Here is a 25,669-nt window from a genome sequence, read left to right as displayed (position 1 = left end):
ACAGTTAACCAAGTTTACTATTTGGAAGTGCTGAAAAGGCTGTGTGAAAAAGTTAGACGATCCAAACTTTTCACCAACAATTCATGGCTCTTGCATCACGACAATGCACCAGCTCACACGGCACTGTATGTGAGGGAGTTTTCAGCCAGTAACCAAATCACTGTATTGGAACACCCTCCCTACTCGACCGATCTGGCCCCCAATGACTTCTTTCTTTACTCAAAGATAAAGGAAATATTGAAAGGAAGACATTTTGATGACATTCAGGACATCAAGGGTAATACGATGACAGCTCTGATGGCCATTCCAGAAAAAGAGTTCCAAAATTGCTTTGAAGGGTGGACTAGGCACAGGCGTTGGTGCCTAGCTTCTCAAGGGGATTACTTCAAAGATGACCGTAGTGATATTCAGCAATGAGGTATGTAGCACTTTTTCTAGGATGAGTTCGCGAACTTCATTGTCTGACTTCATATCTTGCTAATTCATCTGCTCCTATTTTTAAAAGATAAACTTTATATTTTGGAACAGTTTTAGATTAACAGAAAAATTGTGAAGATAGTACAGAGCCCCCACATACCCCACACCCAGTTTCTTCCACGAGCAACATCTCACATTAAATATGGCATATTTGTCACAATTAATGAAACAAGAGTGATACATGACTCTTAACTGAAGTCCATATTTTGTTCAGTTTTCCTTATCTAATGTCTTTTTTCTGTTCTGGATCCCATCCAGGACACCTCATGTCATTTAGTCGTCAAGTCCCCTAAGGCTCCTCTTGGCTGCGACAGTTTCTCAGACTTTCCTTGTTTTTGATGACCTTGACAGTTTTGAAGAGTACTGATCAGGTATTTTGTAGAATGTTCCTCTATTGGGATTTGTCTGATGTTTTTCCTCATAATTGGACTGTGGTGATAGGATTTTTGAGGAAGGTCACAGAGGTAAAGTACCATTTTTATCATATATCAAGGGTATGTATTATCAACATGACTTATCACTGTGGATGTTGACCTTGATCACCACCAGGCTGAGTAAATATTTGTCAAGTTTCCGCACTTGCAAATGTACTCCTTTCCCATCCTTTTTCATCCTCTTCTCTTGGGAAGAAAGTCACGATGCACAGCCCACACTAGGGAAAGTGGAGGAATGCTCTACCCCCACTTCCTTGAGGCAGCATATACAGAAAGCTCTAAATTATTTGGAATTCTTCTGCACAGAAGATTTGTCTTTTCTCCCCCATTTATTTATTCAATCATTTTTTAAATATCAGTGTGGATTTATGAATATTTATACTTTCGGTTATAGTGTAAAGTATGTTTTGAGGTGTGTTTTTTTTTGTGTGTTTTTTTTTGCTCAACTTGTTCCAACTTTGGCCTTTGGGATTTCTCTCAGTCGGCCTGCTCCCATAATTGTGGTGTTTTGTTGTGCTTTGTGAGCCGTTCCTTACTTTCTAGCAGTACAAGATAAGATCCTATTTTATAAAATTATTATTACAAAAAAATCTCAATCAAGCAAAAAAGTAAAGAGAATAGTACAAAGAAACCTCACATCTCTTAGGTTTAACAACTGTTAACATTTTTTTGACATCTCTACCTAATCTGTTTCTGTTTTTATGTCTAACAGATAAAGATTTAAAAAACATAACCACAGTATCACTATCACACCCAACAAAATACTAATACCTGAATATCACCTATTACATGTCATGCTTAATTTTGCCTATCTTTAAGTAAAGCTTATTTACAGTTGGTTTGTTCAAATCAGGTTTACGATGGATTTGGCTAATTGTATGGTCATGGTGCTATTTAAGATGTTCACCTATCTTCAATATTTCTTATAAACTAGAATTAGATCTAGGAGCTTGACTATATTTCCCCCAAAGTTAAAAACACTAAAACACCCTGCATCAGACTTTTCATGTTGATGGGACTTACTCTGATGGAAGTGAATGGCCTCCAGGACCCACATTTAGAAGGAGGAAGTGAGAGACTCAGAGGAAGGGGACAGGCGTTGGCTTTAAAGCTTTGAAGAATTCACAGCCACGATGCGCAGTGCAAATGCCAGGAGAGACTTAACCAGGCTCGGCTTTTACTAGGGTTTTGATTGCTCTTACTAGTGTTCTGGTTACCGAGTTCCACAGATTTTTATGGACTTCCCCAGCTGCGTTTTTCCTATAAGCCCTACTATTTTTCAGCATGCCATTTTGTAGAATTCAGGGTTTTTAGCACGGTACATATGACATTAGAGTAGAAATGCTGGCACATCTTTATTGAAAAAGAATCAGGACAGTCCTGGAAATCACAGGACGTTGGTTTATCTCGATGTCCAAGGCTCCTCCTATCCTGCTTCTGTTCCTGCACCCCCTGACAGTCTTCTTGAGGGGACCTCTGGGTCACTGGCTTTCCTGGTGGTCCCCCGGGAGAGGCCCAGGCTGGAGACTGACCTCAGGTCCTCCTCAGGATCCCTGCCTGGCAGGGCCTGGCCAGTGTTTCTAGCTTCTCTTGATTCCCCTGGTTCTGCTTCATTTGCTCCTGCAGGCCCCATCCCTCAATCAGGGCAGCAGGACCAGTTTCTTTTACGAAATATCGTGGATCAGCTGCCTGACAGATGCCCAATTTCAGCATCCTCATCGTTGTACTAGAAGGGCCTTTTGGAAATGTTAATTGATGGCGATGAGGCCAGCATTAACAGACCAAGCCCAGGACACATCTCAGGTGTGCTGGGTGCTGCTGTTCTCCGGCAAAACAGTGGAGAGATTGCAGCCTGGGGAGGTGTCTTCATGAGTCATTAATGGTGCTGGGAGAAAGGGCTTTCCTTTGAATTTCTGTTTCTCTGTTTCATTCCCTTCCTCCCATCTCCCCATCAGTGTTTCAACAAATGATTCCAAAGTCTCGGTGCAAGTATCTTAAGCGCCATTGAGAAAATGAAATTTAAAATGTACACTTTGTAAAACAAAAGAACACTTGGTGCTTTTAGGAAAAGGGCTGGAAGACAGGTGTGAAATCAAACCACGATCAACTCTCCAGAAAGAGGTGATCCAGCCCTGGCACCCCACTTTTCCAGGCGGGGGCCCCATCTCCTCCCTATCCCAAAAGCCAGGGCTACACTACCAGCGGCCTCCTTCGGCACATGGAGTCAAGTACACAGAGGCTGGTGTGAGGACTACTCCCTGATTTGGGAGAGTGCCCCCCGGGAATGTCCTAGCTGTCCTCCGGGCAGGGACAATTTGGGGGAAGGCATCTTGGGCTCTAGCTGCAGTTTTGTCACCACGCCACTGCCCCATCTTCCATGGTGGAGGACTCGCTGGAGTGGTTTGTGCCATGTCCCTCCAGGTGTTATCCCAGCCATGGTCCCTATACTCAAGGCTCCAGGAAGTTTCTGAGGTTCTTGACTTACACAGGTAGGGAGAAGAGGAATCCCCGCTCCTCACTGCCTAGAACTTGGGAGGGCCATGAACTTCCTCTTAGTCCCAACACCCTTCCCTCTCTTTCTTGGGATACTTTCTTGTGATTCCTTTCCTGCTTTCCTGAAACTCCATTTCCTCCATTTAGACCTTCTATTCCCTCCCTCAGAAATCACGTCCCAGGTTTCTTCTTCTGTCTTCCACGTTTCCCAACTTCCAGAACTTCCTGCAACTGAGCAGAGAGCTGAGCAGAGAGGGGGACAGCTTTAATTTCCTAAGTGAAGGCTAATCTCCAGCCTCCACCACCACCTGTTTAGGTGACTTTAAGCAAATGGCAGACATGCCCTTAGCCCCTGTTCATACAGTGGTCAAACAGACATAAAACTCACCCATGTCTTGGACTCACTGTAAAAATGGGCTCGTTGAGAGGTGACTAGTATCACATTATTTCAGTTTCCAGGGCAGGGTTCCCGGCCCACTCAGCAGCAGTAGCACCTTTCCTACAGGTCAGACCTCAAGGCTGCGGGTTGGTCGGCCTGGATGGACGCGCCTGCCGAGCCCCACCTTCTCAGGCAGGTTCCTGGTTCCGGCCTCAGCCCCTCCAGGAGGCCGCCATGCTGCTGCTCCGCTTTCAAGGATCTATTTAATTGCTTGTACCGTCTACATCTTTCCCTTTCAGCCCAGACGCTTGTGTGCTCTGCAGACCCAGATAATTGGGGTCCCAGTCCATAGCCTGCCTATCTGGCCTTGTTTGCCTACCATTGCCTTCCAGCTCCAAGGGAGGGCCTTTCCCCAGCTCTTCCCAAGTTCGCCCCGACTCTCCACTCACAATGCCTGCGGAGGGATCTTCGGAGGGGTGCGAGGCATGGCATGCGACAGTTCTAGACTCAAGCATGGCTCCTTCATAATTTCTAGTTCAGCTGCTGGAAAATAAAGTATTGCAGGGTGGTGTGAGAGAGAATTGGATATTCCATTCCTTACAAAGCTCCTCTTGGAATTACAGGGGTGCCACAATACATCTGATGAGATTTATCTTCCTCTGAGCGTTCAAATTCTTTTTCTGTTTCCCAAAACTTATACCTGGAACAGAGGCCTGGTGAGGCAGGCCCCAGGCTGTCTCAGAACTCACTGAAAAGCACAAGATGACAGGGTGGTCAGAAACCAGGGACAGCGAGCAGTGTGGCTTCTCCAGATGAATTTTGCTGAAGCGTGGTGTGCCCTCCCACCCTCTGAACTCCCAGGAAGCTTCTGTGTGTGGAGCAGCAATTCAGCGTCCACTTGGTAAAAATAGCTTTTTTATTTATTGACTGGCAAAATACTCTATTTATCAAACCATTCGGGTTTCCTCTGAAGATAAACTGGAGTAAAGACCCAAAATGAAAATTAAAGCTTTAATGCAGTCTTGCAGACTTCTGCTTCATTTCATTGTAAATTGAGTGCGATAAAACACATCATCTGCCGCCTGCATAAAGCAGCTGTATAATTTTCTTTTGTGCAAGGAACTAATTCTGAAGTATAAGTCTTCTCACCTAAGTCTAACAATGGTGGATGGCTCCCATACACTAATTACGTCTTCCTTTATATCTTTGGCTTGAACACTAATTTGCTTACAGTTTAATGAACACCAGTTCTCGCTGCGAAACATCGAAGTACCTGGGAGATCGAATACTTAGACAGTCAAATGCTCTCACTTCTAACACTCATCTTCAAACCCTCTGATTCTAAACAGACTTCTACAGGAGAGTGGCTCTTTAAAGGCCTGTGAATCACTTTTGAGCAGTAACTGTACAGTTAAATTAAAAGCCATGATCTGGCAGAAGACTTGGGTTGTGTTGAAAAAAATTTTTAAAAAAAAGGATTTCATAGTTTACGTACCAGGCAGGACTTGCCAGCTTCCAGCATTGCTTGTTGCAAAAGCTACACTATTTATGGCTGTTTGTTTCCCCAACTTTGGTTTTCCAACAGGTTGCCCAGAAAGTCTCCTTCACGTTCTTCATCTGTGTTCTCCCTTCACCTCTGAGAATTTGGAAATGAGGAACAGAGGAGAAAGAGGTGAAGGCTCCAACCTGGGCCTAGCACCTCATTTCCAGGGTCTCTCCCCTTTCAACACTTTACTCCTGGAAGCGTAATGCTGAGTGTTAACCTAAAATTAAAGGCCTTTCAAAGAAAGAGGCAACAAGCATTTTTGCTCCAAAAGACACATTAGAGCTGATTGTCCGGCTAGGTCTTATTTTCAGGGAAACACGGTAGGAAACAAAGGCAATGGGGTATATATGAGAAAACGAAGGGGAGCAAATACATCAACAGAAGGAGGGCATTTCTATTGGTGCAGATAAACTAACAGAGTGATGCAAATTCTAAACAATGTTTTTAATTTATAAATAATAAATGATAGTGATACTGTACAGTGATAAATTATAGTGATAATTATTTAAGTTATAAATTATAGTGGTAATTTATAACTGCTTTCTTGTTACCGTTGCAAACAGTTCTTTGGGGCACAATGTTGCTTTAGGCCCAGTCCAAAGATTATTTTGCCTTGTTTTAATAGTCCAAAGATTTGAGGTGTAAGACGTGCAAGGCAGTTCCTCTGAAATGGCAGCTGCAGCTCCATTTTAAAGTGGCTCCGTTTATATTCTTTTGGCAGGAGGTTACTTACTTTGATGGCAGATGATTTCTGTGTAATTACAGCTAATAGTGCTCATGCATTTCACTTTACTATGACTTCCCAAAGTGCAGTATTTGAGATGAAGGACCATTCAGGTGAATGGCCTGGAGGACTCAATACAGATTCTGATTCGGCAGGTCTCGGGTGGGACCTGAGTCTGCATGTCTGAGGAGCGCGCGGGTGAGGCTGGGGCTGCTGGTGTGAGTCCCTTTACCTGGATTATCCAAGTGTGTCTTCATTACCACCTATCAGGTAGATACCCTTCACTGACGAGGCCATTACCGGAGAGTCGGTAACAGACCTGAGGTCACCTGGCCGTAAGCCGCAGAGCCTGGATCTGATTTACTTCAGTCTGACTCTGTCCGCAGCCTGAACACACCTGCTGTCCACACCACCTCCCTTTTTCAGTAGGTGCTCTTGTGAAGAGAAAGGTATGAAATGAATTTGACACACTGATCTTAATCCAGAGAATTCTGTGGCCAGTCCTTGTTCCAGCCCAGGAACCATCTCTTCATGTATCCACATGGTCAGTCAAGGCGTGCATCCACCCGGGCGTGGCTGTGTCACCGAAGAGAACCCCACATCAACAGGCGCTCACTGGGTGCCTCACCTACGCCAGCCCAGAGCTCCCAGCAAGGCAAGGGAGGAGTTAGTGACAGAGCTCTCCTATCACATCTCTAGAACTTTCGCAGCTGCCAAAGGAACCAATATTCTGTTATTTTGGGTCAGACTACTCTGAAGTGATTGTAGGCGGAAGAGGTAACTTTTGCACCTCACTTAAAGATTGCAAATGGCACAATATACCTCCTAGGTATATGTGCTCCTCCAATTTGTTGAAATGACCCCCTGTCTGACACTGTGCACCAAAATGGGGGTCCAAAGGGAGAAGCAACAGCACCTGGTGGTTACGCGTGGAGCCTCTGGAGCAAGACAGCCTGGGTTCCAATCCTGCCTTGACTAGGTATTATGGGCTTGGGCAATTTACATAATCTCTCCATGTCTCAGTTTCCTCACCTATAAAGGAGAGATGATAGTGGTGATAGAGATAATGAGAGTGATGATACCTCATGGCCTTATTGTGAAAATTACATGAACTAAATTCATGTGAGGTGCCTGCCATGAGATTCTCTCTGAAAAACATGTAAGCTGCCATTAACAGTGAGCTCGAACAGCCTTTGTGAACATACCACCTGACAATGGGGGTGACGTTTCTTTTTTCTTTACATATATTTAAAGCCAAGTAACTAATTTTACTAGTACTTCCCAATAGAGAATGATGGGAAAAGACCTGACACTCGGCACTCTCCAGTCTACCCCATCTGAAAAGAACTGACACAGTCCAAAGCAGACAGAGCGAAAAAGGTATAGGTGAGTGTTAGCACTTATATGAATTATACTTGTTTACACATCTAGTCTTGAAGCTATTTAAATTAAGACCCTCTCCTGTGATAACTGTGTGTAAGGCAGTATTTACTGAGCCCTGTTCCTGCTATCAATGCAGAACCAAAATGCAAACATACTTGTAAAGTGAAAACACACTTTTATCTCCTAAGGGCCCCGTAATCAAGGCAAAAGCTATTACTTGATCGCATAATTAACCTTAGGAATAGAAGTGTAAACAGCACAATTCATGAATTTGGTAATTGGTCTTCCCTATTACTGATAGTAGCCCAAGTTGATCTGTTGTTCTCCTCTGTTGATTATCTTAAGTTTTCTAATTCGGATTTCTTCAGAGTAAATAAGAGAGGAGTGAAGAAAGAGCTTTTTAATAATTTGAGAATATTCTGTAGGTAAGTGGTATTTTTTTTCTTAAAATTGGCACAACTTGAAGGAAGCTACTCTCTCTCGTAGCAGATTCGGACCTCTTGAGATTCAGATTTCTGTTCTGTGCCCCAATTAGCTAGATTGCCAGTTACTGAAGAGGGAGGACACCACCCACTCCCCTCCCCCCCAGGGCTGTGGAGACATAAAACAACCAGTAATGCTTATCGACAGTCATGCTTCCAGGACTCAGAATCTCAGTCTAATTTGGTTCTAATTTATTTTCCACATTGCATTGACTCCTTAGCTGAGTGGAAATAAACAGAAACACTAGTGTGTGTGTAGGCTTAGACTCTGTGGTTGGAAGGGCTGTGTAGTCTGGAGTGAGAGGCTTTGGTGTGCACAGAACCAAAATCCCTTTCTTGGGCAGTTTAATTATACTCACCAAAGCAGGAGACTTGGATTCTGAGAGAAGAGGAAATGTCACAGCATTTCTTGCTTTGTTTCTCTTCCACCATGGCACACTTGTGTGGGACCTTGCACCAATTTCCAGAAGCAGCAAATCAATACTTAAGAGATTCTTTCATTAGAGCCCTGGTTATGAAGCAGGATTGCTTAATTAAATTAGACCCTGGGCCTCTGATGGCTGCTTAAAAAATAAAGAAAGATTTCACTGAGGGTAGTGATACCAGGCTTAACCTGTTCAGACATACTTAAATTCAAGGCTATGTTTCATGAATAGTCACCGATGACCAGAAAATTAAGAAGCTGCCCACTTCAACAAACAACCGATTTCAGTTGACAAATGATGGTTACATAGTTTTCAAAACAGAAAAACTTGCTAATGGCCCCTCTAGTTGCTTTGAAACCTTCAGGACTCTTGCTGGGAAAGAGTCTGATCACCAACCAGAAAGCCACAGTGAAACATACACAAATGAATAAATAGCCTGTGGCTACCGGACCCACACACCACACACCGCCAAATGCAGACATGAGTGTCTGTGGTTTGGGGGCTTTTTTGGCAATCTAGGATGCATTCAAAAGGATCAGCCTGTCTGTCTGTTATTTAGACCTTAGGACTCAGCCTGAAGAGCCAACAGCAGCAAGCCCCTACCCCACCCCAGCCCCCCAAGCCTGTGGGCCTCTGAGGCTTACATGGGTCCTAAAAGCTTTAGAGAGAGCAGCCAGGGCAGACGAAGAATCCACAGGCAATGCCGATGATTGTTGTAGGCAGGTCTGGAAGGTCAGGAGTAACTCACAGTGACAGCGCACCCTGTCACTGCTGGCTGGGTACCAATATGCACCAGGGAAAATCCCACCACACACTTGCCCGGTATGAAAAAGCCTTCTGGCACCAGGAGAATTGTGCACTCACCCTCAGCGTTCCATTTCAGACCTAATCCAGGCACAAAGGACTTTCTGCCAACTCATTGCTTCTGTTCTTCCACTAGCCCCACTCTGGCCTTTTTGAAATTTTGATCTGCAATTTCAAGGGAAAAATAGTTTCCAAAAGAGATACCCTGAACTTCACTTTACAGAAAGTTCAGTCATTTTTATGTTTCTGTAAAGTATTTCCAAGTAGAGAAAATGCATAAGATACCTGGTGGGAGAATTTGCATAATAACACTCAATGCTATCATAGTTAGAAGGAGATGATGGAAAAACAGGTCGATAACGGGGGAGGAGCTATATTTTTGAGTCTCCAGTGGCTGGTCTTCTTGATATAAGTAAGATATAAGGTGATCAAACAATATGGTTAATGTTTAAATGAAAAAAAATTATTACAGTAAAAGACACATTACATTAATCCCCCTCAAAATACTCCCCCTCTCTTCGAACACACATATCCCATCGTTCTTGCCACTTTCTGAAGCAGTTCTGGAAGTCCTCTTTTGTGAATGTCTTTACTTCATTCTCCATCATGACAATGCTGTGTCACACATCACTTCTGGTACGGCAATTTCTGTCAAATAAAAACATTACGGTGTGTCCTCATCCACCTAATTAACTGGATCTGGCACTTTGTGACTTCTGGCTCTTTCCCAAAGTCAAAATGATTCAGGACATCGAGGCAGCCACAACAATGCAACTAAAGACACTCACGAAAGAGGACTTCCAGAACTGCTTCAGAAAGTGGCAAAAATGATGGGATAAGTGTGTACGAAGAGAGGGGGGGTATTTTTGAGGGGTGAATAATGGAAATATGTTTAAATTTTTACTTAAACATTCACCGTAGTTTTTCATCACACCTCGTACATGGGGTTACAACTCAGTCTGTCCATCTGCACCTGCTCAAATCAGAATCTGAAGTCCAAAGCCCTAGGTCCTACTAGTTCCAGATCTTAATGTAAGTTAGTTTCCCCCTACCCTCTACCCCCCACTCCCAGAGACTGAGGGAGGGTGGTAATAATAAAGGATCCTTTATTAAGAGCTCACGAGTCAGAAACGACGCTAATCATCATCTATCTGTTCAGTCCTCCAGCAGCCTAATGAGAGGATAGTTATTGGGGCCCCTTTTAAAAAAAAACACGGAGGCACAGAGAACCTAATCTGCCCCCACACAGTTCCCCTCCTAAACTCTCCTTTGCTGTGGGACTCCAGAAGGAGCACCCCTTTTGTCCCGTAACACTAGGTGACTCATGGTGACTAACTAGGGCAATGCCTTTTTATGGTTATTGACTTGCATGGGTAAAGAAATATTATTTCTGAAAAATGCCATACTGATTTTTTTGGCCTTGCTTTAAAAAAAAAAAATACATAGTTTAGCAAAGTAAAGCATATCAAAATGCAGCACCTATATCCTTCCCCCAACCACAAAGGCAAACACTCTTTTTCAGCTAATTCTTCTGATGAGTATCCCCTATCCTTCTATAATATGCTTATCCTCTTATGTCTTAGTTTTTTCTTCTTCAATTTTAGACATTAATAACTTCTAATTATGGCAGATGAGGATTTAACTCTTTCCTTCCACCTCACATCCCTCCCCTTCTCTGCATACATTTTAGCAACATCCTTAATCAGTATTTACATTTTTATGGTTACATAAATATGGTTTACTGCAGGGCTAAATAGTGTACAACCCTTATGTTTTTTCACATACTATTTTGAATTAATAATTGTGTCATTTTTACCTGTTGCATAGCTTTTAGTACATTGAAACAAAAAAATTTTTCTAAATATATCATCAAATGTCTTGAATGCTCATAAGATTTTTCTCTAAATGGTCTGTCATGATAGTGAGACCTACCATGAGGATTTATCATTGCCTTTTGTATTCTTGGAGCCTTTCTTCTATGGCCCCTTCTGCTCACACCTCAATGTGCAGTTCTTGAGTACTAATGCCTTCTTATCATCCTGGAACTCCCTTCACCCGTCCTCATTTTGAAATCCTTATTTTCTATATACCACATTTTCCTCTTTCATGGTTTATTTCATTGCTTTGTTGGACCACATTTTCCACAAACTTCTTAAAGAGTTTGTAAAAGGTAGGGTTTGGAGTCCTTACATGTCTGGAAATGTCTTTATTCTCCCTTTCACTTGATCAATAATTTGGCCAGGTGTACAATCCTAAACTGAAAATAATTGGCCTTTCGAATTTTGAAGACCTTTGTGTTCTAGTATCTGATATTGCTATTGAAAAGTCTAAAATTCTGATTCTCATTTTTTTACTTTGATTTTTTCTCCACAAGTTTCTAGGGGCTATTTTTTTTTTTTTAACTTTTATTTAAGTGTGTTTTTCCAGGACCCATCAGCTCCAAGTCAAGTAGTTGTTTCAATCTAGTTGTGGAGGGTGCAGCTCACACTGGCCCATGTGGGGACCGAACTGGCAACCCTGGTGCTATAAGCATCGTGCTCTAACCAACTGAGCTAACCGGCCACACCCTTAAGGGATTCTTTTTAGCCCAGGTGCTCCAAAATTTCATAATGATGAATTGTGATATGGATTTTTTTTTCATTCATCTATACAAAGGACATTCAATGGGCCCTTTCAATCTGGGGCTTTTCTGTCCTTCATTTCTGTTAATTTTTCTTGTATTAATCTTAGAATAACTTATTCTGTGCTATTTTCTTCTTTGAAACTATTGTTATTTAGATATTAAATGTCTCAAACTGATCCTCTAATAGTTTCTCCTCTTTATAGTTTCTCCACTAATTTTCATCTCTTCTTTTTGCTTTCATTTGATTTCCTCAATTTTCATTTTCCATTGAAGGTTTCTCTTTTAAAATTGTTATCACATTTTAGTATACATGAAACCTTTTTAAAAGTGTATCCTATCCCAGTATTATAATATACTGTATTTTATCCTGATGAGGTTATTATAGTTCTTTGTTAAAGTTTATTTCATGGGTTTTTTTTAGCTTATTGGATGTCTTTCTCAGATGTTTAATGGTTCTTGACTATCTGTTCATATTTCAGTGACAGACACTCAAAAGCAGACAGGAAGCTCTGTGTGTGCGGCTGGGGCTCACTGAATGAGGAGTTTCTCCTTTGACGGGGTGGGGAGCCAGATTTCTTTGGAGGAACCTTTGCCTCTCTGACCAATGATATAGAGACCTTTTTTCCTGGGTTGTTCACTTCTCTGGGGAGGAATCTTCTGATGTTTGCCAGCCTGTTGGCATTCTGGGAGAGTGTGGGAGAATTGCAGACTGTAACTTAATCTCCATTTTTATTTCTGGGCTTTCTCCTGAGGCTCTGTACTCAGTCTGGATCACATCCCCTTCACAGTTCTTGTAAATGGTGTTGTGTATGTGGGGGGGAGGTTGGGACATCTGCACAGGTGGTCCCCTGGTTGCAGGAAGGTGAGAAAAAAAGGTGGGCTCCATCCACTCCACGTGCTCTGACTTTCGATTAGCCCCTCAGTTATCAGGCCCACGTCTTGCCCTTGGATTCCACTAGAAAAGGAATTAGCTCACTTCTCATTTGTATTCCCCTTCCTGGGCACAGTAGGTTGTAGTTTCTCTCATCTATTGTCTGGAGACCACTCCTCCATCTGCTTTCTTTCATCCAAAGTAGCTGAAATCTTTTGTCTACTTGGTTTTCCTCTCCTGTTCCTCTTTTGGGGTTATGCCTTTTTAGTGTTTCTACTATTACTTAAGTAAGTCTTTGGAGAGAAAGAGATAATTTGTCACTTTAAACTGGATTGCGTATTACTGGCTAACAGGGCAGACTTCTCTCAAGTTCCCCAGCACATTTTGGGAAGTAGTTTGGACATTGTATTCTGGGTCTTACAGATCTCCTCTTCCAGATTAAACTTGAAATGATGGCCTAAATGACAGTCACCAATTTCTTGATTGTTAGTGGCAGTGATAATACTCAAGATGGCTGCCATTCATTGACTACATAATTCACCACACACGATACCAGGGGCTTCATGTTATCTCGTGTATTATTCACAACAGTTACTTCCTCTTTTACAGATGATGGAAAAGGTTCAGAAAGATTTAAATCTTCCAGGGTCACATAAGTGGCTGAAATGGTATTTGAACACAACTGTCTTTCTCAATAATAATAATAATGGCTGCTAACACTTATTGAGGATGCACAATGTACCAGTATAATGTCTACATGGTCCTGCCTCTTCTCATGATGGTAAGAATGCAAAAACTTCTTCCTTGTTTGACTAAAGTGATCTCAGGAAAAAAAAAAAAAAAAAGGATCCACATTACCAAGGCATCAGCACTTTGTTATAATCTTTATCATTCTAAATGTTTATTTTTGCATCGAATTTTGGGTTTTCTTTTCTTTAAGAGGGTCCTTAAGTTTATAAGCTTCCTGACCCTTACCAAAAGGTGCAGGCAGTGTTACTTTTAACCTCTATACTTTCGGTGTACTTGCTGGATTTAAGCTCCTCAAACTCACGCTGCAGAAATGGAGAGCTTCCTCAGACTGAAAGGCTCAAGGTGGCCGGGGACTACACTGTCTTGCTAATTGCATTTAGTAAGGCGTAAGGGTTTGGTTTAATCTTCATGGGCTTCATCAACACGTGTAAAAAGTCTTGCAAGTAACCTTACTCTTGTGGTGAGTAGTGGTTTGATGTCTCTTTTAGATAATCTATGACCCTCCTAGAAAAAAAGTACATTGGCAATATATTTTTGTGGTCTATTATATTTGAATTGATTTGCAAGAGTGATTTCAACATAATTTTTCTTTTGCAGAGCATGACTGCTGAAGCAAAACAAAGCCCAAAGATAAACAGCCTTTATAGGTTTTGCCACGATAGATTTTCCAAAGCAAAGAATGAAACATCAAAATGTCCACTCAGTAGTTCCTTGTCCTTAAAAATCCTGGGGAGAATCAGATCATCTGAAATAGAAACTCTGCTATTTTTATACCCAATTGCAAATTGGTAAGTTGCCAGCCTTTCATCTCAGCAATGAGTCTTCCTAGGAACTGGATCTGGAATTTATTTATACGTTGGGGAAAGGTGCATTCTGAGTCCTTTCAGCTCTTGGTGCTTTTCCTTTCCCTGAAGAATCATTTAAAAGTACCTTCCGGTATTTTTGGTCTCCATCTACAAAGAGAAGGTAGCATAGGGACGAAGTTGGCAAGAACCTCACTCATTTGGGCATCACTAGTATTAATTGAATGGATAATGAGACATGTTGGCTAGTGAACAATGCCACGCTATGTTTGTTTGCAATTCAAATCAATGACTAGGCACTCTCAACAAAAGGGAGCTGGGTTCAGCCACATTGGATCTAACTTAAAATCTATCTCCTGGGCAGTAGAAAATGCCAAAATCGCAAACTGCATCTACTTTTCAAATCACCATACGGTTAGTTGCTTAATACAGGACTCCAAGAACATTGTATGAATACACACAACATCCTCTTCAGACACACTGGCCACTAATCCATCATGGAAAAGGCTTCAGAAGTCTCCTCTTGGCCACCAACACCTTCCCTTTATATGGCCCATTCCTTTATTTTATTATGGATGAAGAAGGGAAATGTTTAAAGAAAATGATGTTATGACTCACTGAGAAGAAGAGGATTACAGGTTCCAATATATTCTTGTATCTGTGTACACACACACACACACACACACACACACACACACACACACTCTCTCTCTCTCTTCAAAATGCAATGAGGCAGGGAACATTAAAACAACCTGTCTCAGAAGCATTTATTCAAATTCATCCCTCGGCAACACTAACCACTTTTACCATCAGTAGAATTACAAATGGTGAGGGCTACCAAACAGGATGGTCTTCCAGCGTTGCTGTCAGGGACAAAGTTGAACCCTTTATTGGCTGAAGAATCGGATGGAGTATAGGTTACAGTCTTGATTTTTTCGGGGTGGGGAATGACGAACAGAAGGAAAATGAATAAAGCTGTGTCTGTGAGGAGTCAGAAACACGTAACGTGAATCTACTCCTGCTACGCAAAACTGCGTGTTCCTGGTTTCAGTGTGGAACAGAAGGGGTTCCAGGAGCGAGGATGGAGGGAGGCGGGCTCCTTCCAGGTACCTTCTCCCCTCCACCTCTGTACCTTAGTTTCACCTCCGTACCTTAGTTTCACAACGTGCGGTGAGTGCATCAGGAAAGCGTGCAGAAAGCAAGTGCCTAGGTCTGGGGAAGCTGCCCTTGGGTCCCATTTCATTCCAGGGAAGAGAAAAGCACAGAGGTCTTTTTCTGTTGTTTGATTGTAGTCTCAAATCAATTCAAAGAAATGGAAAGGAGTCTTTACAACAGACTAGCTCAAAAGGCATAAAGAAAATTGCTTAAAAAATTAATACAAATAATGAAATGTCAATTACTTTTTGAAATTAAATAGGTAGGTTGAAACATTTACTTAATTATTTGGTATGCACTAACCCTTGCAAATTAAATACTGTGGTTATTGAATCTCAGTAAGAGTTTCAGTGTCAAAATTATAAACAATTCCAAGGAGAGAGGGAGGGAGGCTAGGAGGGGAGGGAGGAAGGGTAGGAGGGAGGGAGAGAAAGGGAGAGGGAGGGGAGGGGAGGGGTTTGGGGAGGGGAGGAGAGGGAGAGGGAGAGGGAGAGGGAGAGGGAGAGGGAGAGGGAGAGGGAGGAGGGAGAGGGAGAGGGAGAGGGAGAGGGAGAGGGAGAGGGAGAGGGAGGAGAGGGAGAGGGAGAGGGAGAGGGAGAGAGGGAGAACTCCCTTTGTTCAATACAACTGAGCACCTGCTACGGGCGTTTATGGGTTACTTTTGTGTCCTAATTTTAGCTTTAGTTTCAGGCAATGTTTGATCTTTGGGAACTTGTGACATCTAAATGTGGGTACTGCCTATATTCTGATAGGAAAATTTAAAAATTCAGTTATATAAGGTGAATTTCTTCATTAAGGAGGCCACAAAGCAGGGTTCCCTGCGTTACCTTTCTTACTCTAATGACAGTAATTTCTTTAGAATGAGCTCAACATTTTCCTTTTAGGAACAGATCCACTGTAATAGAGATTATTCATAAAATAATATTTAATGAACACCTAAGTATACACAAAAATCACCATTAGGTGCCCCATTACCAGTCTGTCCTACAAGGTTTCTATAAAACTCAAATTAGAGATTTATGTGACTCCATTTTAAAAAATATAAATTACTATATATAGAGAAATGCTATTTTTATTCCATACGTCAATGAGTCATGAACACGTTCAACTGTTCCCAAATATAGAAAAGTTACAATTATCTGGGTCTATTTTATTAAAAGTTTTAATAGTAGCTACCACTTATTGAACTCGAAGTACCACTAGTGTGCTATATGCTTCATAACATTTCATTTAATCCCTGCAATAACCTTAGGAAGTGGGTATTCTCTACATCCTAGTTGAGGAAACACAGGTCAAAAAAATCGATGAAGGTTTCATAACTAGAAAGTAGTATTAGAAGAACTGGAACTTGAATCCGGGCTTATTTGTCTGCATAGCCTGATAACTCATTCTCGCCTATAATGTACATTTATTTTGAAGTGATGTTTTTCTTTCATTATATTACAGTGAAGCCACATTTATATTATGAAAAATGAAGCAGTTTTAAGACTATCAAACAGAACCACCACTTTTTCCTGATCATTCAGAGTCTTCAGTGCGAACAGCAGTAGCGGCTCTGGGCTCTGGCCTGGCTACCCTAACGCAGGCGAGCTGGTCGCCCCTGCACTTCATGGCCGAATATGATTTTTGCCTTGTGTTTATGTAGTTTTTCTGTCTTTTCCTTTAGCTTCTCATGCCTGCAGTGTGCTGTGGACTAATAAACCAAATAACCAAACATACTGTGACAGTATCTAAGGCAGCGGTTCTGAAAGTTGTGTCCGTAACTCACCTGGTGAGCTAGGTGAAATACAGATTCTTGGGTCCCTCTCCTAGCTGTTCTGATTTAGTAGTTTGGTGAGAGTGAAGCCCAAGAATTGCTGCCCTATGAATAAAGAACATACACTTTGTGAGAAATCTGTTCATTAAATAACGTCCATTTTTAAGTTTTAGATTTTATCTATGGCTTGGATAGTTGAGACTACTAGAGATTTTACACACACACACACACACACACACACACACACACACACACAGAAGAGCAGGGAGGGAGAACCTGCTATTTGGGAGGCTATATAATTTGAATAACGGACTTCATTTTTTTCTCTCGCTTGTATTGGATGTATTAAATAAAACAGTGACAGAAGAGCCTAAAAGCACCACAAAAATGACTTATTTTTTTCTAAAACCTTGCCTTAGCTTGTAAAAATTCTAGGTTTCTTTCTTCTTAAAGCAACTCTGGTGCTCTGCTAGTTACCTGACTTCTGACAAATCACCTAACCCATCTGAGCCACAGTTGTGCCGTCGTATTTGAAATGGAGGTAATAGTACAGCAGGTCCTCGAAGAACGTTGTTTTTGCTCAATGTCACTGTTCTAACATTGACCAGATGCCAAAGAACTTAACTGCTGTTTATATCAGTTACCACGTGGTAAAAAGGTCTTCATCACATGTTGGTTCACTTCCAGTTGCAGAAGTATTGACGTTGTTAAATGAGGACTTACTGTACTTATTTCGCAGGGATGGTGGGAACATCACAGAGAACGCATGGAAAGTTCCTGGTAAGTACGCAATATGTGGCCCAATTTTAAAAATGAACTTTTTATAGGAATCCCAGTTGTTACTATCACAAAAGTTATATAACTCTTCAAGGGACCCAGATTTTGTATGTATACATCCCAATGTAACATAGAGAGAAGCAGAGTGGCGTGTCCTCCTTTAGAGTCTAAGGAGAGAGATAAAATCTGCATTTGCAGCACATTATTCTTAGTTTAGCTGTAGAAAGAGGCCAGAAAATATTGATTTCTATCTCACACTACATGGTATGCAAAGAAACCAAGACTCTGCTCTTTCAAATATTAGAAACAAACCCCAAATATTTATAATGAAGCATTAGTACCACAGTGGAAGAAACAGGCATACTAACATGAAAAAACACATTTTATTGCACTTAAGTTATAAGAAAATAAAATTTCTAAGTGAATCAAACCATAGACACAATCCCTTTAAAGGTTGTTTTCCTCCATCATGTCAGGTTGTTACATAACTAAAATTAACCAACTTGAATCTGATTGTTTTAAATCAGACTATAAATAAAACAAACAAAAAAAATAAACAGGAGGAGGAAAAACAGATCGCGTAGGATACAGTGTTAAACCACTTTCACAGTTCAGCTTGAGTTGTGGCTCTTGGAGAATGAGGCAAACCATTTGACTTTTTCATTCATTTCGTTTGTTTGCATGTGACGCCTTTACTACAAAAACTGAGTCGTTTCTGCTTTGTCAGTTACTCAGAGCAATAAAACTGTAACAGTTGTTTTCCCAAATACTGCGAAACACTAAGACTGACCAGCAACTTTATTTTAACTTTGTGTTTTATATATTTTTAAAATATTTTGTCAGTTTTATTTTGTACTTTCATCCATTCACCACAGCCCTCAAAAAGAAAAGTTTCCCCACAGAACAGGCGGGAATAGCTCTGTTCCAAGGAATGTGTTTTAATTTTTGCCCAGATAAAAAGAAAATAAGCTTTGCACACACTCTCAATTCTTTACTTGCAGGCAAACTTCACTCTTTATTACCTGAAACTCTCCCATTCTCAGCCTCTTAGAGGCACAGATGGTTCAAGTTTCAGTGGCAAAAAGTCTTTTTTTCCGTAACCAAACTAGAGCAAATTTGGAATTCAGTCTGGGACTAAAACGTCACAGCAGAAAAAAATAAAAAAAAATAATTTGCTTTTTTTCTTTCATTTAGCAGCATAAATAAGTTTGGCCACTGGGAGTACAGTACAGGGGTGGGACAACAATCCCATATTTGAAGACCTACTTCTAGCACCAGCATCAAGAATTAAATCCATCTCAGGACTCACAGAACCCAGGACAACTTGCCACCTTTGAGCAACATATGCATTGAAGAGTGTATGTGGAAGCGACAGTCAATAGATTAACAGAGGCTAATACTGTGATTGATTGACATTGGCAATGGTTGGCAAAAAAAAAAAAAAAGAAAAAAAAAAAAGCTTTTCATGATAACTGTACAAAAACAATTCACAGTAATATTTTTTTTTTTAGCTTTTCCACTCCAGAAAATTACTTTTGTTGCAGATGCTCTCTAATTAGAAAGTCAACCAGTACTTGTTTTGATGTTATTGCAGCTCCTTTCTAGGTCTCAGTGGTAAAAGAACAGGCCCGCAGAACCTGTAACTTTCAGCATCAACACTGCCCAATGACCACTGGAGAAGAAAATAAAGAAATAATTGCACCTGGTTTGATTTAGAAAGTCTCATTTTGCAAAGCTGCCCTCAGTCAAAAGTGAAGCCTTTTATGTGATGAGACAGCAGACGCCTCTCTTGTCAGTTACGGTTTGTCATCTCTTCCTTTTTTCCTTCTTAGTCTGTAGGTCTTTTCACTCTGTTGCCCCAAGCCAACATCCTGCACCACTGAGAACAAGGGATTTTTTTTTTTCTTTTTCTTTTCCTTTTTTTTTTTTTCTTTTTTTTTTTTCCCCCGGGGGAAGGGCAGGGAGGATTATCGCCTACACTTTTGGACAAATTCATCTTTTCTGCTCTTCATTTCATGTCCACATCAAAGTCCAGCACCAGCAGCTTGGTTTCTTCAGTGCCATTCCGACTCCCGACCGCACACACCAGCTTTGTGTTCGAGGCTCTGATCCGCCACACAACGCCCCCACTCCCCCCACTCTCCAATGTGACTAGATTTCGAATAAATTCGCCCGTTTTCAAGTCCCATAGTTTTACAGTCCCATCATCTGAGCTGGTAATTACAAAGTTCTTGTTGAACTGTAAACAGGTCACAGCGCTCTGATGCTTGTTGGGACCTAGGCAAGAACCAGACGAATTTCATTACTGCTTAGAAATAATGGCTATGGGTTAGTTACATTGTAATTTGTAGACTTCTATGTTATTAGGAGGTACAATAAATGAAATATTTAAAATGTCACATATTTAGGAATTGTATTCTGAGTATATAAGTATTTAAGCAGGGATGTGAGAAAATCTGGTAGCTGTCTGTAACTGAAACATTAATTTTCAAGAGTTTTGTCTTCCAAGAAGCTTGGTTAGCTACCAGGCACACATTCTGGTTTCTGGATGGAGGAACGAGAGCTTTTCTTGGTGATGACATAGTCCAGCTTCATGTATTCTGCTGATGGACAAACAATCATAAGACATCTATTGTAGCCCTACCACTTGGAACTGACCAGTCAGGGGCAAAGGCTGAATGAACACTATTCCAAAACTCTGAGGAAAAGACAAAACCAATAAGTAAAAAGCTGTAATACAGCCTCACTGAAGAAAACAAAACAAAACACTTTCTAAGGGCTATCAGCAATAAAAAGAAGTTAATCATGACTTAAGAAGTTAACACTGTTGTGCCTCATTTAATAATAGTGGCTCTCACATTTTCTTTAGCTGTTTGGGCACCATCATTCCTTCCCCTCCTTCTAGTTAAGCAGATGGTTAAGGGTCTTAGTTGAAGCCAAAGCAATTTTCTATCAGATTAGAGAAGCTCTTGGGTTTTTCCCCAGCAAGACAGCTCTTTAATTTTAAATTGGACTACGAACTCAAAATAAAATGATCACTGAAAAAATAAAATGAGAGTACTGCTTCTGTGATATAGCCAAGGTCTTTCTTCACATTATTCTTTAAGGTTAGTGAGAGTTAAACGTACAGGCAGAAAGGGATGAAACAATTTTATATTAAAAACACAATTTAAAACACTGTCTCAATGGTAGCCTAGTTTTGTTAAGTCAGAGTGGAAATGCTCATGAACTTATCCAAAATACGCATTTTCATTTTATCTGAGGGTAATTCTTTCTCTTGACTCACGGTCTAATTGTTAACAAACACGACTAAAGGTGGGTAGGCAAAACTCACCTTGCAATGTTTGTAAACACTGTCCTGTTTTGATATCCCAGATTTTAACTGTAGAATCTGCATTCCCAGAGACAAGAATATTGTCTTTGAGTTCCATTCCACTGGTTAACGACTGGTGTCCTGTTAACGTGTGAATGCAATTCCCTGTCTCCACATCCCAAACTCGGATTGATGTATCAAGAGATCCACTCACCACATGGATGCCATCAAACTACAACAGACACAGTTTATTAGATGAGCAGTGTAGACATTCTTGATATTATTTACTGACCTTAATCCTAATGGGGGAATGGAGCAGAGCATGGGAAACAGGAAATGTCAGGAACGGAATGAGGTACTAGGATAAACTGCATGTAATTAAGCAACTACAGTGCATGCTCTCAGAAGCTTCTACCCACAATGTTCATTTTTAATGGCCAGTGGCTTCAAACTAGAAATGTTCATTTTTAATGGCCAGTGGCTTCAAACTAGATGCAGAAACAATTAAAAAGAAAAAACACCTAAAATGGAAATATTATTTTCAGATTGTCTGACACACATAGTAGCTACACACTATGGAAAATTCAGTAAGGATTACCATTTGAGTTTTACTTTCCAACAGGAAGTTGAAACTACTGATATAGCTTGTGATAAAAGGTGTGTATATCAACACCTAAGGCATGGAAAGGTCTAGAGATAACTTTCATGATGTTTAAAAGTTCCACTGAAAATTGTATGTACAATAAAAATTTCATTTACAATAACCTCATGCTAATTAGGAAATGTGCCAATAGATAATTACATCTGGAATTAGAAAAGGTGGCATTTTGATAACAAAAGCAAGATATATAGCATCTCTTTTCTTGTTTCGCAGCTTCACCAAAAGTCAATAAACATCTATTAATTCCCAGATGGGAAATAATGTTGCTACCTCTTTTCTCAATTGAACAGTTTATTTAAATGAGAATATTATATTCGTTAAGGTTCTGAGCATATCACAAAACAAAAACAACTGCAACCAATTCCCTCTCCTCCAAATTCATAACCTTTTCTAAGTTAATAAACATCTTTATCATGTGTCAATATTTCATGACATAGACAGTATTCCATCAATTAAGAAACAAATACCCCAAGAACAGAGCTGCCAGTACCAGGACTCTGTACTAACTGGCTGATTGCTAATGGGCAGTAGTACCTGGTAAATAAACTATAAAAATAAAAGGACACGTTTTTGAGTTGAAATTCTGTCTTTCAGAAAATAAAATGAAACCCATTTTCTAAACTTGCTATTAATCCAGTTATTTACCTCAAAATGTGGCAATTTACTCAAGGACCTCAACTTTAAATGTAAACAAAAACATCAATTTAGTCCAATTTACTTCTCTGTGACTACAGCTCAGCAGCCCTGGGAGAGCAGAGCAGCTTGATGCAGAATGGCCCCACCTTCCACTTAGAATGGGGATGGAATCACAATTACATGGTCCATCAGCTTTCAGCTATCAAGGCAAAGGGGCAGCTTTTGGCCAAATTAATCCTCTGCTAAGGAGTTTATTAAAATTGGGTTATTCTCACATGAGACTATCTACCCATTCATTAATAGAGCAAAACTTAGGGCTCCAAAGTCCCAGGTTCCAAGACAAATATTTGTGTTTTAGAGGGAAAAATGGATCACTGAAAAGCTGAAACAAATCACATAAATAATTTCAAAGTCTATGCTTTCTTCATGCCAATTTTCAAGTATGTGTAAACAGAAGGATAATTTGATTCATCTTTCCTGGATTGCACTGAAGCCACAATTTGACAGTGGTTATCTGAGCAGAACTCTCTGATGACTCATCAGTAGAGCATCTGAAAGACAGGGGAAGATACGATCTCTTACCTGTAATGAATAGACTCTATTAGTGTGCCCCTGCAGCGTGTGTAGACAGGTTTCAGTCTCTGGGTCCCACACCTTCACCATAAAATCGTATGCTCCACTAACAACCCTCCTGCCGTCATACTGAACGCAGCGGACTGCTGCTACATGACCCATCAATACATGTAAACACTGGCCTGTTTCAATATCCCAAACCCTAAGAGTGGCATCTCGAGAACCGCTAACAACTCTGTAGGAGGGAAAACAAAAAAAAGTATTACAATTTTTAATAACGTGGGAAAATATGATATATAAAGTCTGTGGTTAGATAAACTTTTTTCTCTTTTCTTAAGCAGGGACACCTGTTCGCAAAGAAATCCTATGTAAAAACTTGATATATAAACATAAAAAAGTTGAGTTACTCTGGGATGGGAAGTTGGGAAGCCTAGAATTCTGCCTGTTTGGTTCCCCCACCTAAGAAAAATCAAGTAGATCCTTGGGGTTCTGTGGAACAGTTTGAAAACCACTGTGCTATATTGGAAAAAGAAGCAAAAGAAGCAGCAGTGGCAACAGCAGCAGCAGCAAAACCAACAAGCTCTAAATATACACAATAAGAGCTTAAATTTTAGAAATAAAATGTTAATGTATATACTATGTAGAAGACGTTAATGGGAGAACTGTGGGTGGCAGTATTTTGAAAAATTAAAATTATTTTTATTCTTCCTGCCATTTCCCAAATTTTGATTATGAACACATATTCCCTTTGTGATTACGGAAAAAAAATCAATAGACTATTCAACAAAACAAATCAGAATTTTGAAGTTAAACAGCTAACAATATATGCTTTACACCATATATTCTAGTAAAATCAACCAGTTTTAAACATGTCCTCAAAGGCTGCATATGTTTAGATTTATAAATATTCAGCAGGCTATGGGGGCATTAAGATATACAGATTTTAGAAGATACATATGTAGAGGCAACAGAAGTCCCTTAAAAATTTGGCCCTACATTAAAGTTATATTCTTCTGAAGACCAAGGTGATACAAATACTGCAATCACCTTTGGATTACAAAGGAGAGCTGAAAACTCGGGTATCTTCATGTCATGACTAAGAGATAAAGAAAAGCAATACTTTCCACATTTGGAAGAGTAGAAAGCGGAAAGCATTGAGAGATTTAAGTCAGAACATAGTGCAAACTGAAATGCAAGGTCTCCTGATACCAACACCCCAAATTTTAATAGTAGAGCATACTGTTCAAAGTAGACTCAAATTACAAATGAGAAGGTACCTTTCTTCACATATTACCAATCTAGTGTGAAATCTGCTTAATGTAATGGTTCTTAGTAGAAACGATGCTGTGGACAGAATTAAAGGTAAAGATTGGAGTGGATTCACTGTAAGGACTCTTCACAAAGACCTCATTTGACAAATGAAGTAGCAATCGCATTTGTTTAACAGAGGTACCATGAAGACATGCCAATATAGAAGACGGAAAGACTTTAATAGGAGGGCTTTGTAGGAGGAGGTAAAACCAACAGCAAAGGCACTGAAAAGAGAAAAGCAAGCAGTCTGGTTTGGCTGAGTATTTTGAAAACTGGATTGAGGCTTTTGTCCTTAATTCGGTATGCAACAGAAGGTTTCCAAAGGGCAGGGACATGACCATAATTAGAGAGTTCTGTCAGCTGTGTACAAGGTGAGACAACCAAGTGTGAAACCTATGTCCGTAGTTCAGGTGATAGGTAATGAGAGAAGAAATTAAAGACCACAGGCTTCAGCTTTTGCCTAGATATAGGGGATACGATGGAGTCTTAAAAAGACTTGGCGACTTGAAGCTTTGAATAACTGCATTTGTCCCACTAGCAGAAATATGAATAGCAAAAACAAAAAAGAGAGAGAAAACGATTTTTTTGAAGATGATGAGTCATCAAAGATGTAGAACAATAAATAAGATTAGAGAGTAGTTTCAAGGAGGAAGCCAACAACACTAATAATTGAGGAAGAAATTTAAAGACAACCCCCCAATTTTAAGCCAAAACACTACAGCTTTCCTAGTATAGAAACATCTGAAATCTAATAATTAAAGCCTAATTTGAGCACATTATCACTATCTTTTTATTAGACAAAGGAAATATTATACCAGCTGAACGCTACACAAAAGGCCCCAAATTCACAAGTGACAGAGGAAGGATTCCCAAGCACTAGGGATTTTCCCTCACCTTTTTTCATGGAGATGCATACAGCGCACTGTGGAAGTATGCCCATATAAGGTGTGTATACATTCTCCAGTCTCTGCATTCCACACTTTCAGAGTCCGATCTGTAGATCCGCTAATGATGATGTTGTCTCTCATCTGTGATGACCATACTCCACCCGTATGTCCCACTAATGTCCTCAGACACTGGAAAAACACTTAAGATGATTACTTTTGGGTAGAAAGAAAAATGATTTAAATAACATTAAATCAGTAACTCATTAAAATTTGGAGTAAGGTTATTTACTCAATTTGATTGTTTGGCATTATCAGAAAATAATTTTTCACATCACTATAACATGACTCCATCATTACCTATTGCTTTGTTTATTTAGTAGCATTACACATTATACAGGAACACACA

At 40.4% G+C, this 25,669-nt stretch overlaps 1 protein-coding gene across 5 annotated transcripts in view; it reads right to left on the bottom strand.

Moving 5' to 3' along the window:
* Nucleotides 1-18,246: 18,246 nt before the first annotated feature.
* FBXW7 (F-box and WD repeat domain containing 7) overlaps nt 18,247-25,669 on the bottom strand; it is a 171,381-nt gene continuing 163,958 nt past the window's right edge. For all 5 annotated transcript variants that reach the window (XM_019722716.2, XM_019722739.2, XM_019722723.2 and 2 more), the window contains 4 exons: nt 25,271-25,452; nt 23,075-23,300; nt 21,217-21,427; nt 18,247-20,159 (listed from right to left, as the gene is read on the bottom strand). In XM_019722716.2, the coding sequence (XP_019578275.1) occupies nt 19,891-20,159; nt 21,217-21,427; nt 23,075-23,300; nt 25,271-25,452 (888 nt within the window). In that variant the 3' untranslated portion in view covers nt 18,247-19,890. The remainder of the gene's footprint in view (nt 20,160-21,216; nt 21,428-23,074; nt 23,301-25,270; nt 25,453-25,669) is intronic.

The sequence above is a fragment of the Rhinolophus sinicus genome, linkage group LG07 (assembly GCF_036562045.2).
Source record: "Rhinolophus sinicus isolate RSC01 linkage group LG07, ASM3656204v1, whole genome shotgun sequence".
Lineage (NCBI taxonomy): Eukaryota > Metazoa > Chordata > Mammalia > Chiroptera > Rhinolophidae > Rhinolophus > Rhinolophus sinicus.
Note: the sequence above shows the minus strand (reverse complement) of the source record. Positions and strands in the feature narration are given on the sequence as shown.